The following is an 11,341-nucleotide window of genomic DNA, read 5'->3' as shown; positions in this document are numbered from 1 at the left end:
TTTATCTGATTAATTTATCGTTTGTTTCTTTTCTTCCTCTTGATTTTTAATTGTCATTGGTTCACGTTTCGCGCGCACGTCTTTGTCTTCTGTCTCTGCTCTTCGTACCTGGACCGACGACACAAACGAACTCTCCGCCGACGACTACCAAAGACCTAATGCGACTGCGCTAGCAGGCAACGCCACCATACTACCATCAACAACGACCCACAACCTAGACCTTTCCAAGCGTCTACTGAACCACCACCGAATTCATCTCGTTCGGCTTGGTTCATTTAACGATACGTATTTACGCCACGAGAGAGAGATAGAGATAGATGTGGAGAGAGACAAAAAAATCTCTTTTTATTACTCTTCTTTATCTATTGCTTATCATTAGTTTGAGATTTATAGTATAGGTCTTCCTTCTATTTTTTATAAGGTTTATAAGAGAGATTAAATTTAGTTAAATTTAGAAACTTAATAAATAACTTTGTACATCAAAATATTGTCGTAATTAATTAATAATAGTAATTGTAATAGTATAAAAGATAATAATTAATATTTGAAATGGAGAAATATTATTGGATATTGAATTAATATTAATTCATTAACAACCGATATTAGAAAGCTCTAAAAATAGTAAAAATTGAGATGAAAATATTAGATTTCGAGATTTGTATGTATCATCTTATTATTAATTTTGAAGAAAAATATCCTACGTATATAAGACGAGGACGTTGTTATAAACGACATCGTTCGTATGTCTTTGGGTTAGCAGGCTCCATCCGTAGGAATAAATAGAATTTAATATTTTCATATTAAAATATATATATATATATAATATACTCTTTCAAGTATATTCAATCTACGATAGGATGATTGTCATAAAAGTGGCAAAGCGCGGGGGAACAAATCACGAGAAGTATTAAGACAATTTAAGTGAAGAGCAATGATCCGAGAGTCAACGCAGTTAACGTATCTACTTCTTGACCATTCCTTCGAATTTCATGATCAACCATGACATCAATATTCATGCCCCTTACATACACACACACACACACACAAACATACGTACATGTACAATTGTACGAAGGAAATGAGATCAAGTTTGAGTGATCGCGCGTAAAGTGATCTAAGAGGGAAGAAACGAGGCTAAGGATAGAAGTCTTTTTACAAAACAAAACTACTACATTTTCGAATATATTCGGATGATTTTGAAATATCATCGGACTGCCAAAGATGATTTCGAAGGAAACGTTCATCAATTGAAAGACGTTTGGGATCGATAAGAAACTAGTTTCGATGCTTATTAACAAACTAATTTGTATTCTGAAATAACTACAACATAGATTAAGATTGCTTTCAAAAATAAACATTTATTTCAAAATTAATGCTTACCAGCTGTATCCTAAAGACTAAGATCTCTAACCTATCACACCAACAGTGTTTAGGTGTTTTCTTAAGATTTCTTAAGACTTTTTGCATTATTAAGTTGTGTGTACACTTTTGTTTTGTATAGTACCATAATGGATTCCACAGCAAATTCAAACCTTTACCAATTTACATTTTATCACATGATTCCCTTGCCTATGTATGTTAGATGTAATATAATTGAGAAGAAATATCCATCTACAGATTCGCGACTTTTGAAATCATGTTTACAAACTGGATCATTCTCTTATATCGTCACATGAATTCTGTCGTATTCGCACACTTTCTTAAATATATTTATAAAGTTTAAAATGATAGTACCGCTAAATGGTGATATCACATTTATGGTTCGGAGTATGTATCTAGCCAATAAGAAAAGATCATTGGCCTAGACAGCATCTTTTGTTGATTGTACCAATTCCCCAAACGAAGTTTCCAAACATTGTCGTAACTCTGCATAACTTACAACTAATACACTTTGTTCATCTCGTGACATCAAGCATATCTATAATGAGATTAAACAAACCTATAGGGTTATTATAATTATAGATTTATATATGTTACAGTTAATGTAAAAAATTCGGGCATTCTATACAATTCCCAAATTCCCGGATTCTCTACATTGACCATAACATATATATAGTATGGGGGTATATATATATGTGTATATATATATATAGTAATGAAAGTATACGTATAAATATATGCTATCTTATATCTATATAGAAAATTAGTGAATTATACCTTATCATGAGACCCAGAGTCAAGCTTATTTAAGCAAGAAACGACATGTGCCATGTCTAACCAAGGTCTTCCATCGGCGGCTACTTGATGGAAAACATAATCCCTAAATAATTTGAGCATATATCTATCACCAGTTTCTGCCCAAGTAGGTTCCATATTCAACTCTGGTCTTTCATTGATGGTAGCTAATTTAACGAGTAACTTAAATAATCTTCCATTTTCTAATTCCTTAGCAAGTTCGTTCTCGAGTACATCAGACCTAAGTTGAGCAGCATCTAATTGAGTATAAAAGCGTGCTCCAATCATTGGCATGAGATCTGTTACACTTCTTCGAGCTTGATTTGAAAGTAGATACCTAAAGGAACATGTTTTTTTTTTAAAAGATGTAGGACTTCGTTTTTCGTTGTTTTCTTATGTGTAGAAAATGCAAAGCAGTATAAGAGCAATATGAAATACTAGGCATACTCGGGACAAAAGACATATATAATACGAACAATATGAGATTTCGAAGATCGGTGGAGTAGGATCGTGCGACGAGCTCGAGAGAGGCCTGCATATTGTCGCGATGGACGGCAAGAAGACTGCGACATGCTAAAGCCAATACCAACTTTCCTAGTGCTATTAAATCCTCTTGTTGATAATGAGGTATGAGTGTAAGTGGATTTGTTGCAGTTCCATCAAATGTAACAACATCCGGTATAGCGACGCAACTCAAACGAAGCCGTGTACGCGACGTTAATAATACTTTGGTGGGATCCAAACACCTGTATGCCAAGCCTGCCAAACGCGTTTTATTTAACTATAATTGTAAAGATACAAGCGTATTGTTAGATAGTAAAATAACAAATACGAACCAGCTGCATGAATTACACGTAGGGCAGCAGTGAGTTGAATGATATAACTCCAAATAACACTTTCAGGAAGCATGCTACTGTGTTGTTGCCTAAGAATAGTATTTTTTGTATGACTATACGGTCGTGGAGCATTGGGATCCGAAGAAAATGGATCGGTATAACCATTTAATTCAGTCGATGAAAAATGCTTGTTTAATAATGTCTCTGATCCAGGATGATAATCATATACAAATACCATGGCTGTAATGATACTAAATTAGACAAAATATATATGATTATATATATATATATAAATATGTTACTGATAATTGTCAATTACGCACAATGATCGCCAAAGGCCTTGGTAGTAAAGACCTCTCTTAATTGAACTAAATTAGTGTGCGCTAGTCTTTTCCACATATCGACCAAAACCATACATTTTGTATTTGCGAGTCTGAAATCTAAGGACATTTCAAGAATTGTATATAATATAATTTCTATAATAAAGAAATAGATATAACAATAGGAATGTATTTAATACAATTGTGGTGATGCTCACCATGAACACGACGTAAACAATAACGTGTACCACTTTTTATGCTGGTTGCTTTATACGTCGAAGTTTGATATCCAAGTACCGTAGAAGTTGGCTTATGGGTAGGTTCCAATGGACATAACTCGTGATAATTGTCTACCTCATTTGGTAAGTCAGGAAATCTCACCATATCGGGTTGAGCTAATACTAATGCATTCTTTTGAAGAATGTCCATTCGTAAACTTTCACTGATAAAATAGCTAGGAGCTGCTTGCGGTGGGGGTGTGGAAGGGGCAGAGGAGCTACTTGACGAAGAAGTCTTGGATGGTTTGACAGGTTGCAAATGAGCCGGCGTACCCGGATATACATAGCCTGCTTGACCTGTTCCCATAGTAGCAATCTGAATCAATAAAAAGCAATAGTCATTTTATAAAATAACATGTAGATGTATTTTTTCTCAAAATCTACACTCTCAAAAATACTGATGTAAATCTCCTAACTGTAAACAATGATAAGACATGTTTTGGAAAATAACTTACGCCATCCGTTCCCTCTTCCCCTCCAACGGCATCTGTGGCAGCATTGCCAAGATAAAAATAAGTTGTGCCACCTACATTTTCTTGGGAATGATAAGAATTATTAAAAAGATTAGGGGAACTGCTATTGCTACCAGTTAAACCTCTCCCTGGTACAAATTCTGGGCTGGCAGTTACTTTCTTCTGCGAGTCAAGGGAAAGATTGGATAGATGTTTTGTTACTGCATTAGCATTTAATGTTGTCCCAGGACTTTGACGATTCTATCAGAATACAAATATTATTAAGTATAATTTAATACGATACAACATATATATAATAATGATATTATTTTGATGATTGATGGTATTATTTTATTTCTCACATATATATTATAGCGGAATGAAAATTATATTAATACCATGTAGGTAGCAAGTTTGGACTCCAATGGAACTCCATTTGTTTGAGGGGTGTAAGCAACGAACATTGATGGGTCCATATCTCCTTCAACCACCGCATTTACCACTATTACGTTTAATCTTTGCTTTTGCTCCCTCTTAGAACTATAATTCTTTTTTAATACAATTGCTTGCTTATTTATTCCTTAAGCAAAGGCAAGGCAGGAATAATCAATCTCAATATTTCCTTTGTTTTATTCTATGCTTGTACACTTTGATTTCTCTTCCTCAATCTGTAACAGATCTCATACATATATAAAGAACAAAGAATAGAGAATCATGCACGAGCACAGAGGAATATGTCTATGTTTACGCATAGGTGTATAGTTTTTCTTTCATAATCATAGAAGTATTAAATAAGAAAATCCTGCAAAAGGGAATGCATTATGCATAAATGAAAAATAAATAGACACATTATAAAGAAACATTAGCGAATATTGCTATAAAATTAAATTTCTTTTGTAACCAATATATTCTAGCTTTCAATTCCCTTTGCATAGTATTCTACAGATGTTTTATTAAATGCTTATGATAGTTAGCATCGCATAAGCTTTGAAGATATTACTTTTTATACAAGAAACAAATTTAATTATTTTAAAATAAAATATACAAAGATATTATACATATATATTTAATATGTTAACTAAATAAGATTTGCATTATATAATAATAGTAATAAAACAACAAGAAAAAATCGTCAACACTCTTAAATACTATCGTATGTTAAGTAAAAAAAAAAGAAAAAGAAGGAAAATCCTTGCATTATTTACATTTACATCCAGAACAATAAGGGAAATAAAAGGAAAGAAAAGAATCATTTACAAATGAAATGTAAAAAATAATAATTTTTCGATTGATAATGAACGCTGTAAAATGTCTTGCCACAAATCAAACAGTAATGTAAATAAATGAACTAAAATAATAAATAATAACGGGGGACAGAAAGTACGTAGTAGATATATCATCGTAAAGTAAAAGAAACATGAGAGACGCTCACACGACCACGACGACGACCACGACGACGAGAGTAGAGTCCTAAGTACGTAAGTACAACACGCTATAGTAGTAATGGCAGCTGATTTTGACAATACACATTGGAAAAGAGACGCACGCATATAACCTTGACTTGACTGAATTTCTCTTCGAATTAGCGCGTTCAATCTAACGTAAGACCTAAGCGCATCAGTTTCTAGCGCGGGAAAAAAGAAGAAGAAAAGAAAAATAAAAAGAAAATATCCATTTGCAGCTCCTGAGAGATAACCGTAACGGCATAAGAGCTCGTTATCTATAGAAAAAGAAGAAAGAAAGAAAAAAAGGGTCGCTCTGAAAGGGTATGCCAAGTTAACATTAATCTTGTTCCTTGTCACTATACACAAAACAAAGAGAGAAAGAGAGATCGCGTCGGTTAACGTACGGCGCGAAAATATCTTATTAACTGAGCTTTTTCTTTTCTTTCTTTATCGTTTCATTTGAATACAACAGAGATAGTCGAAAAGATAATATTTTGGAAGAAACTTGATGATTGCAGTCTGACCGTTTAATAACATGTTTCCTGCGTCCAATCCAGACACAAAGGACAGAGAAGTAACGATGAAAAGGTTCTAATTTTGCGTATTTATGGTCTTCTCCCTTTTGCCTTCTCCGAAACACTCTTATTTCTATCTCCTTCCTTGTCACACCTATTCATGTCCTTCGATCGCAGCTGTCCGCTATCGTTGACTGCTTCGGCTTCGGCTTCGGCTTCGACTTCGACTTCGACTTCGACTTCGGCTTCGGCTTCTGCTACTGCTACTGCACTACTACTGCTACTGCTACTGTTACCACCACGGTCGTGTCGCCGTGTCGTTGTCGTTAGAAAATCACAACTTATCTTCTTAAGAACCGCGCAGTTAATAATAATATATTAATTTTTCGAATTATATTAGAGCATTTTAACGTCATCGTTAAGAAACAATACCGAATATGTTTATGAGCGTACGAACTGTTTTACGTGACCTTGCTCTTTTATATGATCAAAGTAATAGAAAATTTCTTTTTTGAATAAGAAATTTTCTCATGTCAAAAAAACTATTGGATTATTTGGTTTAACAATAATATATGATTTACGCGCGCGCGCGCGCAATACATACACGCACACACGCATTCGTTAATTACCTCTAATCGTAATTTTATTTGTAAATATTTATCCAACGACAAAATCTGTCTTTTTCTTGATCTTAATTTTTCTACTTTCTAGATATAATATTGAATGTATTTATATAGGTAGAATTTTATTCGATCGTTGCATCCAATTGCTTTCCTCTATATACGATAATCTTGATTCGATTGGTTGCGTAAAAATGATTCTACGATATGATTGGTTGTTGGACGACGATGCAATATCTTTATCTTTGATGAAAATTATTGGATTAGAAAAGAGGAAATGAAAGTAAAATATTATTTAGATAATAGAACGGAATAAATGTTTATACAACTTTTTAATGTTTTTGGTACATTAATTAATCATTTGAAAAAATAATTTACAAGACGTTTGTTTTATCTAGTAACATTGTAACATTATTATCGATGAAGGATAGTTGTGTATAGTTTGATACTCTATCGTTTTCGTAAATAATGTTGTATTTAAAATATTTTAGGCTATAAAATCAACTTATTATATTATTATAATAACTTTATAGTGTCTGATGAAAAGGAAAAAAAGGAATTAACAAAACGTATATTAAAACGGAAAAAAAGATGAGTCTAAAAATGTTATTTAATTTAAATACATCTTTATATATACGTATGCAAAATGTATTAAGCAGTAGATATTTTGCTTCAAAAGTAGAGAAAGATATTGTTGTTGGTAGTGAAAAATCCATTTATGAGACTGCTGAGGAGACACCCGTTTACGATACTTATCAAGAAGAAGAAAATATTGAACTTGAAAAGAAAAGGAACAAATCAAGACTCAATAAAGCGCATAGAAATATATTACTTGGACAGCGTCCTTATGATGAAGCCCAAGAGTGGTATCACAATACTGTCAAATATAAGAAGCGTATGCTAGGTAGATATGGTATGAAAGCAGTTGAAGAACCAGCAGGGTTTGCCTGGCCAACCCCGAAAGAAGTCGATGATATGAAAGAATACGAAAGAGTTGCTTATCCGTATAGTATTCAAGAAGAATGGGCAAGGATAGAAGAGAAAAATATAAAAAACGCAGAAGCAATAAGGGCTAGGTATCATATAATTTGTATAATTTGTATAATTTTTAGAGTTGATCGCTTCCTTTTTAATATCTTGTTTTTATTTTTCTTTCTTTTCGAGAACAGAATCTTATCTTTCATGTATTAAGGGTATTATAAACTTTTCTAGAGAAGCTGATGTATCTCAAAAAATGGCCAAATTAGATAAATGGATAAATGATTTAAATGCAAGAGTTGCCAAGAAAGAAGCAGATATATTAGAAGCGAAGAAACGTAAAGATCGTTTAATAGAAGAAGTTAGACAAGAGCTTGGTTTACTCGTGTCTATACACGATGAGAAATTTAAAGCAGCAATGGCAGAAAAAGAGAAGCTTGAAAAAAAGAAATTGAAGGAAGCTAAAAAGAAAGTAAAGGAAGATAAAAGGTTGGCTAGATTGGCAAAATTATCGCAAACTGATGAAAACATAACTACTGTATCTTCTTCGGATGAACTAACAAGATAAACGACACTATGTAGTTACTGTACAAAATGCAACAATAATGTAATGTACATATACGCATACAGATAAATAAATAGAAATTCTTTTTATCATATAATCTAATAAAGTATATAAATCTTCATAAATCTTATATGCGTATACACCTAAAGTAAAGAACACAAATTGTTGCATTTAAAGACAAAAAGTGCAACATATGAAGATAGATTGTTGTATTGAATGTTGATTGGCCAATTTTTATGTCACTACTGTACTAACCAATCAGAATCTAGTACAGAATCTAATCATATTACGGCTTTTATTATATTTCAAAATTCTTTCCTTCTAGCATCGAATGCACGCGTACGCGCATCACTTGTTATTAACTAATTAAAATGAAAATTAAACAAATATATTATATCGTTTATCAAGTTAAAAACTCATAAAAACTCGTTCCTCCGCTTCCTCTGTGAATTATCGAATAAAAAAGTTCAATATTTACATTTATTTGTCTTTATGTAAAAATCGATAATCGATAATCGGTAGAGATATTAGACTTTATCTAATTATTAGATAATTGAAGATAGGTTGAAAAGCGATCCTTAGAAAAAGGAACGCAATTATTGGTCAGTTTTTTCTCGATACTAGCACTATCGATGTGCAAGTTAGTGTTACAGGGATGCACGCACTACGTTGTACTTAATTATGTTAATTTTTTTCGATCCATAAAGTACATGTTCGCGATGGTGGAATTGTTACTTTGCAAATAATATTTATATATATGCTCTATATGCTTTCATATATATATACACACACATATACATATATATATTTTTTGATAAAACATTATATTTTTAGAAGATTTATGTCCTATAGATAAATACAATGAATTTAAAGAAGGAATAATATCTCGAAGTGGATAGAACTGTCAAATTGAAGATTGTTCGAAAGAAGAGGTTAAAATGATTGACATCGAACTGTCATTGTTGAAGGATTTCTCCTAGTGTTTTAACCTATTCACGATTTGATCAAGAATATATCGATGACTGGAGTGTTTACGTTATCTCTATAAACTTTTATTCTTTAACGATGAACGTTGTTAATAACCTATTGTGCGATTTTGACGAAAGTAAATAACATCTTATCGGCTGAGTGATAAAATTGTTAGATTCTGATTTTGATATTTGTTCAATCAACGATTCATAGTAGTATGGTATGTAGAGAAGTATCTATTATTATTATTTTCAGTGCAAGGGCTTATTTTATTAAAGTATGTGAAATACTGTACATCATAGAAAAGCAATGGCTTCAATCTGTAGACGATGGAGATTATGGATATTACCAGTTTTGACTTGTCTTTATGCTCTCTTAATTATTATATTAGTACCAGTCTTAATAGCTAATTCTATTAAGAATGGTTTTCAAAAACAAGACCAAGGTGCATTGGTGGGTGGAGCATTTGTATTGTTGGCGTTGCCAATAGCTTTCTACGAAATCGTCCAACATATGATATATTACACTCAGCCTAGGTTACAAAAATATATCATTAGGTATATTATTGTATTTATATATCATGTTCTTTTATATATAGAAATAATTTAGCAAATATTATCATTTTGTTTAGAATATTATGGATGGTACCTATTTATGCGGTTAATGCTGTAAGTTGAGTAATCTTTAGATTAGGTAGATATGTATTTTGAACATATATATGTATTTTTATTTGTTTGACATTTTAGTGGTTGGGGCTTGTCTATCCCGAAGGCAGTATATATGTTGATAGTTTAAGAGAGTGTTATGAGGCATACGTAATATATAATTTCATGATGTATCTGTTGGCCTACCTAAACGCAGATCATCAATTAGAACACAGACTGGAAATGTCTCCTCAGGTACATCATATGTTTCCTTTATGTTGTCTTCCTGATTGGGAGATGGGAAGAGAATTTGTACACATGTGCAAACATGGTATTTTACAATACACAGCGGTTAGGCCTATATCAACTTTAGTATCTTTGTAAGTATCATAGAATTAATAAGGGATAATATTTTTTATTTAAATAGCTCGCTTAGGTCAAGAAATATCTTCTAGCTTCTAATATATTTGATATTATTATATCTTTTTAGTATATGTGAACTAAATGGAGTTTACGGAGAAGGAGAATTCAGAGCAGATATTGCTTTTCCATACATGATTGCTCTAAATAATTTGTCCCAATTTATTGCAATGTATTGCTTAGTTCTTTTCTATCGTGCTAATTCATTAGCTCTGAAACCCATGAAACCAATTGGGAAGTTTTTGTGTATTAAAGCAGTCGTTTTCTTTTCGTTTTTGTAAGTTTCCTAATGTTAGCTTTTCTAAAAATGGAAAAGAAAGAAGAAAAAGATAGAAAAACAATGATTTATCTAATCATATAATTTTTTTCACTTTTTCTTACAGTCAAGGAGTTATAATAGCTCTATTAGTATACTTTGATGTAATATCAAGTATATTTAAGACGGTGGACACACATGATATAAGAAATATATCTTCCAAATTACAAGATTTTTTAATTTGTATCGAAATGTTTTTAGCTGCCATAGCGCATCACTACAGTTTTACATATAAACCATTTGTAAATTTAGCACAGAGTCAAGCTTGGTGGGATGCATTTAGGTATTAATCAAACATCGCTGGTATTCAATTTTAATTAATTAACCAAATGTTATACATATATTCATTTTTATTTAGAGCAATGTGGGATGTTTCCGATGTACATAACGATATTAAGGAACATTTAGGAGTTGTTGGATCATCCCTAAGTCGCAGAATTAGAGGACGTAGTGCTTATCAACAAGCATGGGGAAGCGCGACAGAACGTACATCTCTTCTTCCTGAAGCAGCAGCAGCGATGCCTAGAAGTGCACCAGCTTGTTCATTTTCTAGCTATAATACAGCTGAAAATGGACAGAATAATAATCCTGGTGATAGTTTTTCTATATCAACTGACGTAAATATCGACACGCAGCATACTATTAATAGCATAAGTACATAATTCTGTGTCGAAATCATTCATATGTGAGTAAGAATATTTAATTGGACAAAATTATACTTTCTTTACATCAATTGACATTATATGTTATTTAAATGAAACGAAACAAAAAGAAGAAAAATACGATTGTACAAATTCTCATAAGCATA

The 11,341-nt window shown here is 32.2% G+C and overlaps 3 protein-coding genes and 1 long non-coding RNA gene across 10 annotated transcripts; 3 read left to right on the top strand and 1 right to left on the bottom strand.

The window, feature by feature from the left end:
• Positions 1 to 1,338: 1,338 nt before the first annotated feature.
• On the bottom strand, positions 1,339 to 6,738 carry LOC122522229 (PAN2-PAN3 deadenylation complex subunit PAN3). 5 transcript variants are annotated; one of them, XM_043643096.1, is made up of 10 exons: positions 6,031 to 6,387; positions 4,460 to 4,729; positions 4,196 to 4,322; positions 4,065 to 4,096; positions 3,550 to 3,925; positions 3,335 to 3,451; positions 3,012 to 3,251; positions 2,652 to 2,934; positions 2,158 to 2,512; positions 1,339 to 1,918 (listed from the first exon to the last, which is right to left on the bottom strand). In XM_043643096.1, the coding sequence occupies exons 2-10, from the start codon at positions 4,535 to 4,537 to the stop codon at positions 1,802 to 1,804; spliced, it is 1,725 nt and encodes a 574-aa protein (XP_043499031.1). In that variant the 5' UTR covers positions 4,538 to 4,729; positions 6,031 to 6,387; the 3' UTR covers positions 1,339 to 1,801. The 5 variants fall into 5 exon arrangements, with proteins under 5 accessions (XP_043499031.1, XP_043499030.1, XP_043499027.1 ...); XM_043643095.1 differs by lacking the exon at positions 6,031 to 6,387 and adding an exon at positions 6,651 to 6,738 and having other exon boundaries at positions 4,065 to 4,322; XM_043643092.1 differs by having other exon boundaries at positions 4,065 to 4,322.
• Positions 5,736 to 6,102, top strand: LOC122522233. Its single transcript, XR_006305018.1, has 2 exons — positions 5,736 to 5,827; positions 5,979 to 6,102. It is a non-coding gene; the product is annotated as an uncharacterized LOC122522233 (long non-coding RNA).
• A 20-nt stretch (positions 6,739 to 6,758) lies between the features above and the next one.
• Positions 6,759 to 8,281, top strand: LOC122522232. Its single transcript, XM_043643103.1, has 3 exons — positions 6,759 to 6,924; positions 7,175 to 7,717; positions 7,854 to 8,281. The coding sequence occupies exons 2-3, from the start codon at positions 7,233 to 7,235 to the stop codon at positions 8,185 to 8,187; spliced, it is 819 nt and encodes a 272-aa protein (XP_043499038.1). The 5' UTR covers positions 6,759 to 6,924; positions 7,175 to 7,232; the 3' UTR covers positions 8,188 to 8,281.
• Positions 8,282 to 8,386: 105 nt separating this feature from the next.
• Positions 8,387 to 11,304, top strand: LOC122522230 (transmembrane protein 184C). 3 transcript variants are annotated; one of them, XM_043643098.1, is made up of 8 exons: positions 8,387 to 8,786; positions 9,037 to 9,323; positions 9,409 to 9,710; positions 9,785 to 9,821; positions 9,900 to 10,177; positions 10,288 to 10,494; positions 10,601 to 10,816; positions 10,892 to 11,304. In XM_043643098.1, exons 3-8 carry the CDS (start codon positions 9,463 to 9,465, stop codon positions 11,193 to 11,195), a joined length of 1,290 nt encoding a protein of 429 aa, XP_043499033.1. In that variant the 5' UTR covers positions 8,387 to 8,786; positions 9,037 to 9,323; positions 9,409 to 9,462; the 3' UTR covers positions 11,196 to 11,304. The 3 variants fall into 3 exon arrangements, with proteins under 3 accessions (XP_043499033.1, XP_043499032.1, XP_043499034.1); XM_043643097.1 differs by lacking the exon at positions 8,387 to 8,786 and having other exon boundaries at positions 8,806 to 9,323; XM_043643099.1 differs by lacking the exon at positions 8,387 to 8,786 and having other exon boundaries at positions 8,806 to 9,373; positions 9,456 to 9,710.
• Positions 11,305 to 11,341: the final 37 nt, after the last annotated feature.

The sequence above is a fragment of the Polistes fuscatus genome, unplaced genomic scaffold (genome assembly GCF_010416935.1).
Source record: "Polistes fuscatus isolate 324 unplaced genomic scaffold, CU_Pfus_HIC Scaffold5, whole genome shotgun sequence".
NCBI classification, from domain to species: Eukaryota; Metazoa; Arthropoda; class Insecta; order Hymenoptera; family Vespidae; genus Polistes; species Polistes fuscatus.
The sequence above is the reverse complement of the archived record's forward strand: the minus strand, read 5'-3'. Positions and strand labels throughout refer to the sequence as shown.

Bases quoted from the DNA above. Each gene is read 5' to 3' on its own strand.
- LOC122522229 (XM_043643095.1), bottom strand. From the start codon at position 4,537: ATGGACCCATCAATGTTCGTTGCTTACACCCCTCAAACAAATGGAGTT. The intron at 3,926-4,064 runs GTAAGTTATTTT...TTATTGATTCAG, and splicing joins GGGAAGAGGGAACGGATGGC to ATTGCTACTATGGGAACAGG. The intron at 3,252-3,334 runs GTGCGTAATTGA...GTATCATTACAG, and splicing joins CAAGGCCTTTGGCGATCATT to CCATGGTATTTGTATATGAT.
- LOC122522230 (XM_043643098.1), top strand. From the start codon at position 9,463: ATGGCTTCAATCTGTAGACGATGGAGATTATGGATATTACCAGTTTTG. The intron at 9,822-9,899 runs GTAAGTTGAGTA...TTGACATTTTAG, and splicing joins CTATTTATGCGGTTAATGCT to TGGTTGGGGCTTGTCTATCC. The intron at 10,495-10,600 runs GTAAGTTTCCTA...TTTTTCTTACAG, and splicing joins GTCGTTTTCTTTTCGTTTTT to TCAAGGAGTTATAATAGCTC.
- LOC122522232 (XM_043643103.1), top strand. From the start codon at position 7,233: ATGAGTCTAAAAATGTTATTTAATTTAAATACATCTTTATATATACGT. The intron at 7,718-7,853 runs GTATCATATAAT...AAACTTTTCTAG, and splicing joins GCAGAAGCAATAAGGGCTAG to AGAAGCTGATGTATCTCAAA.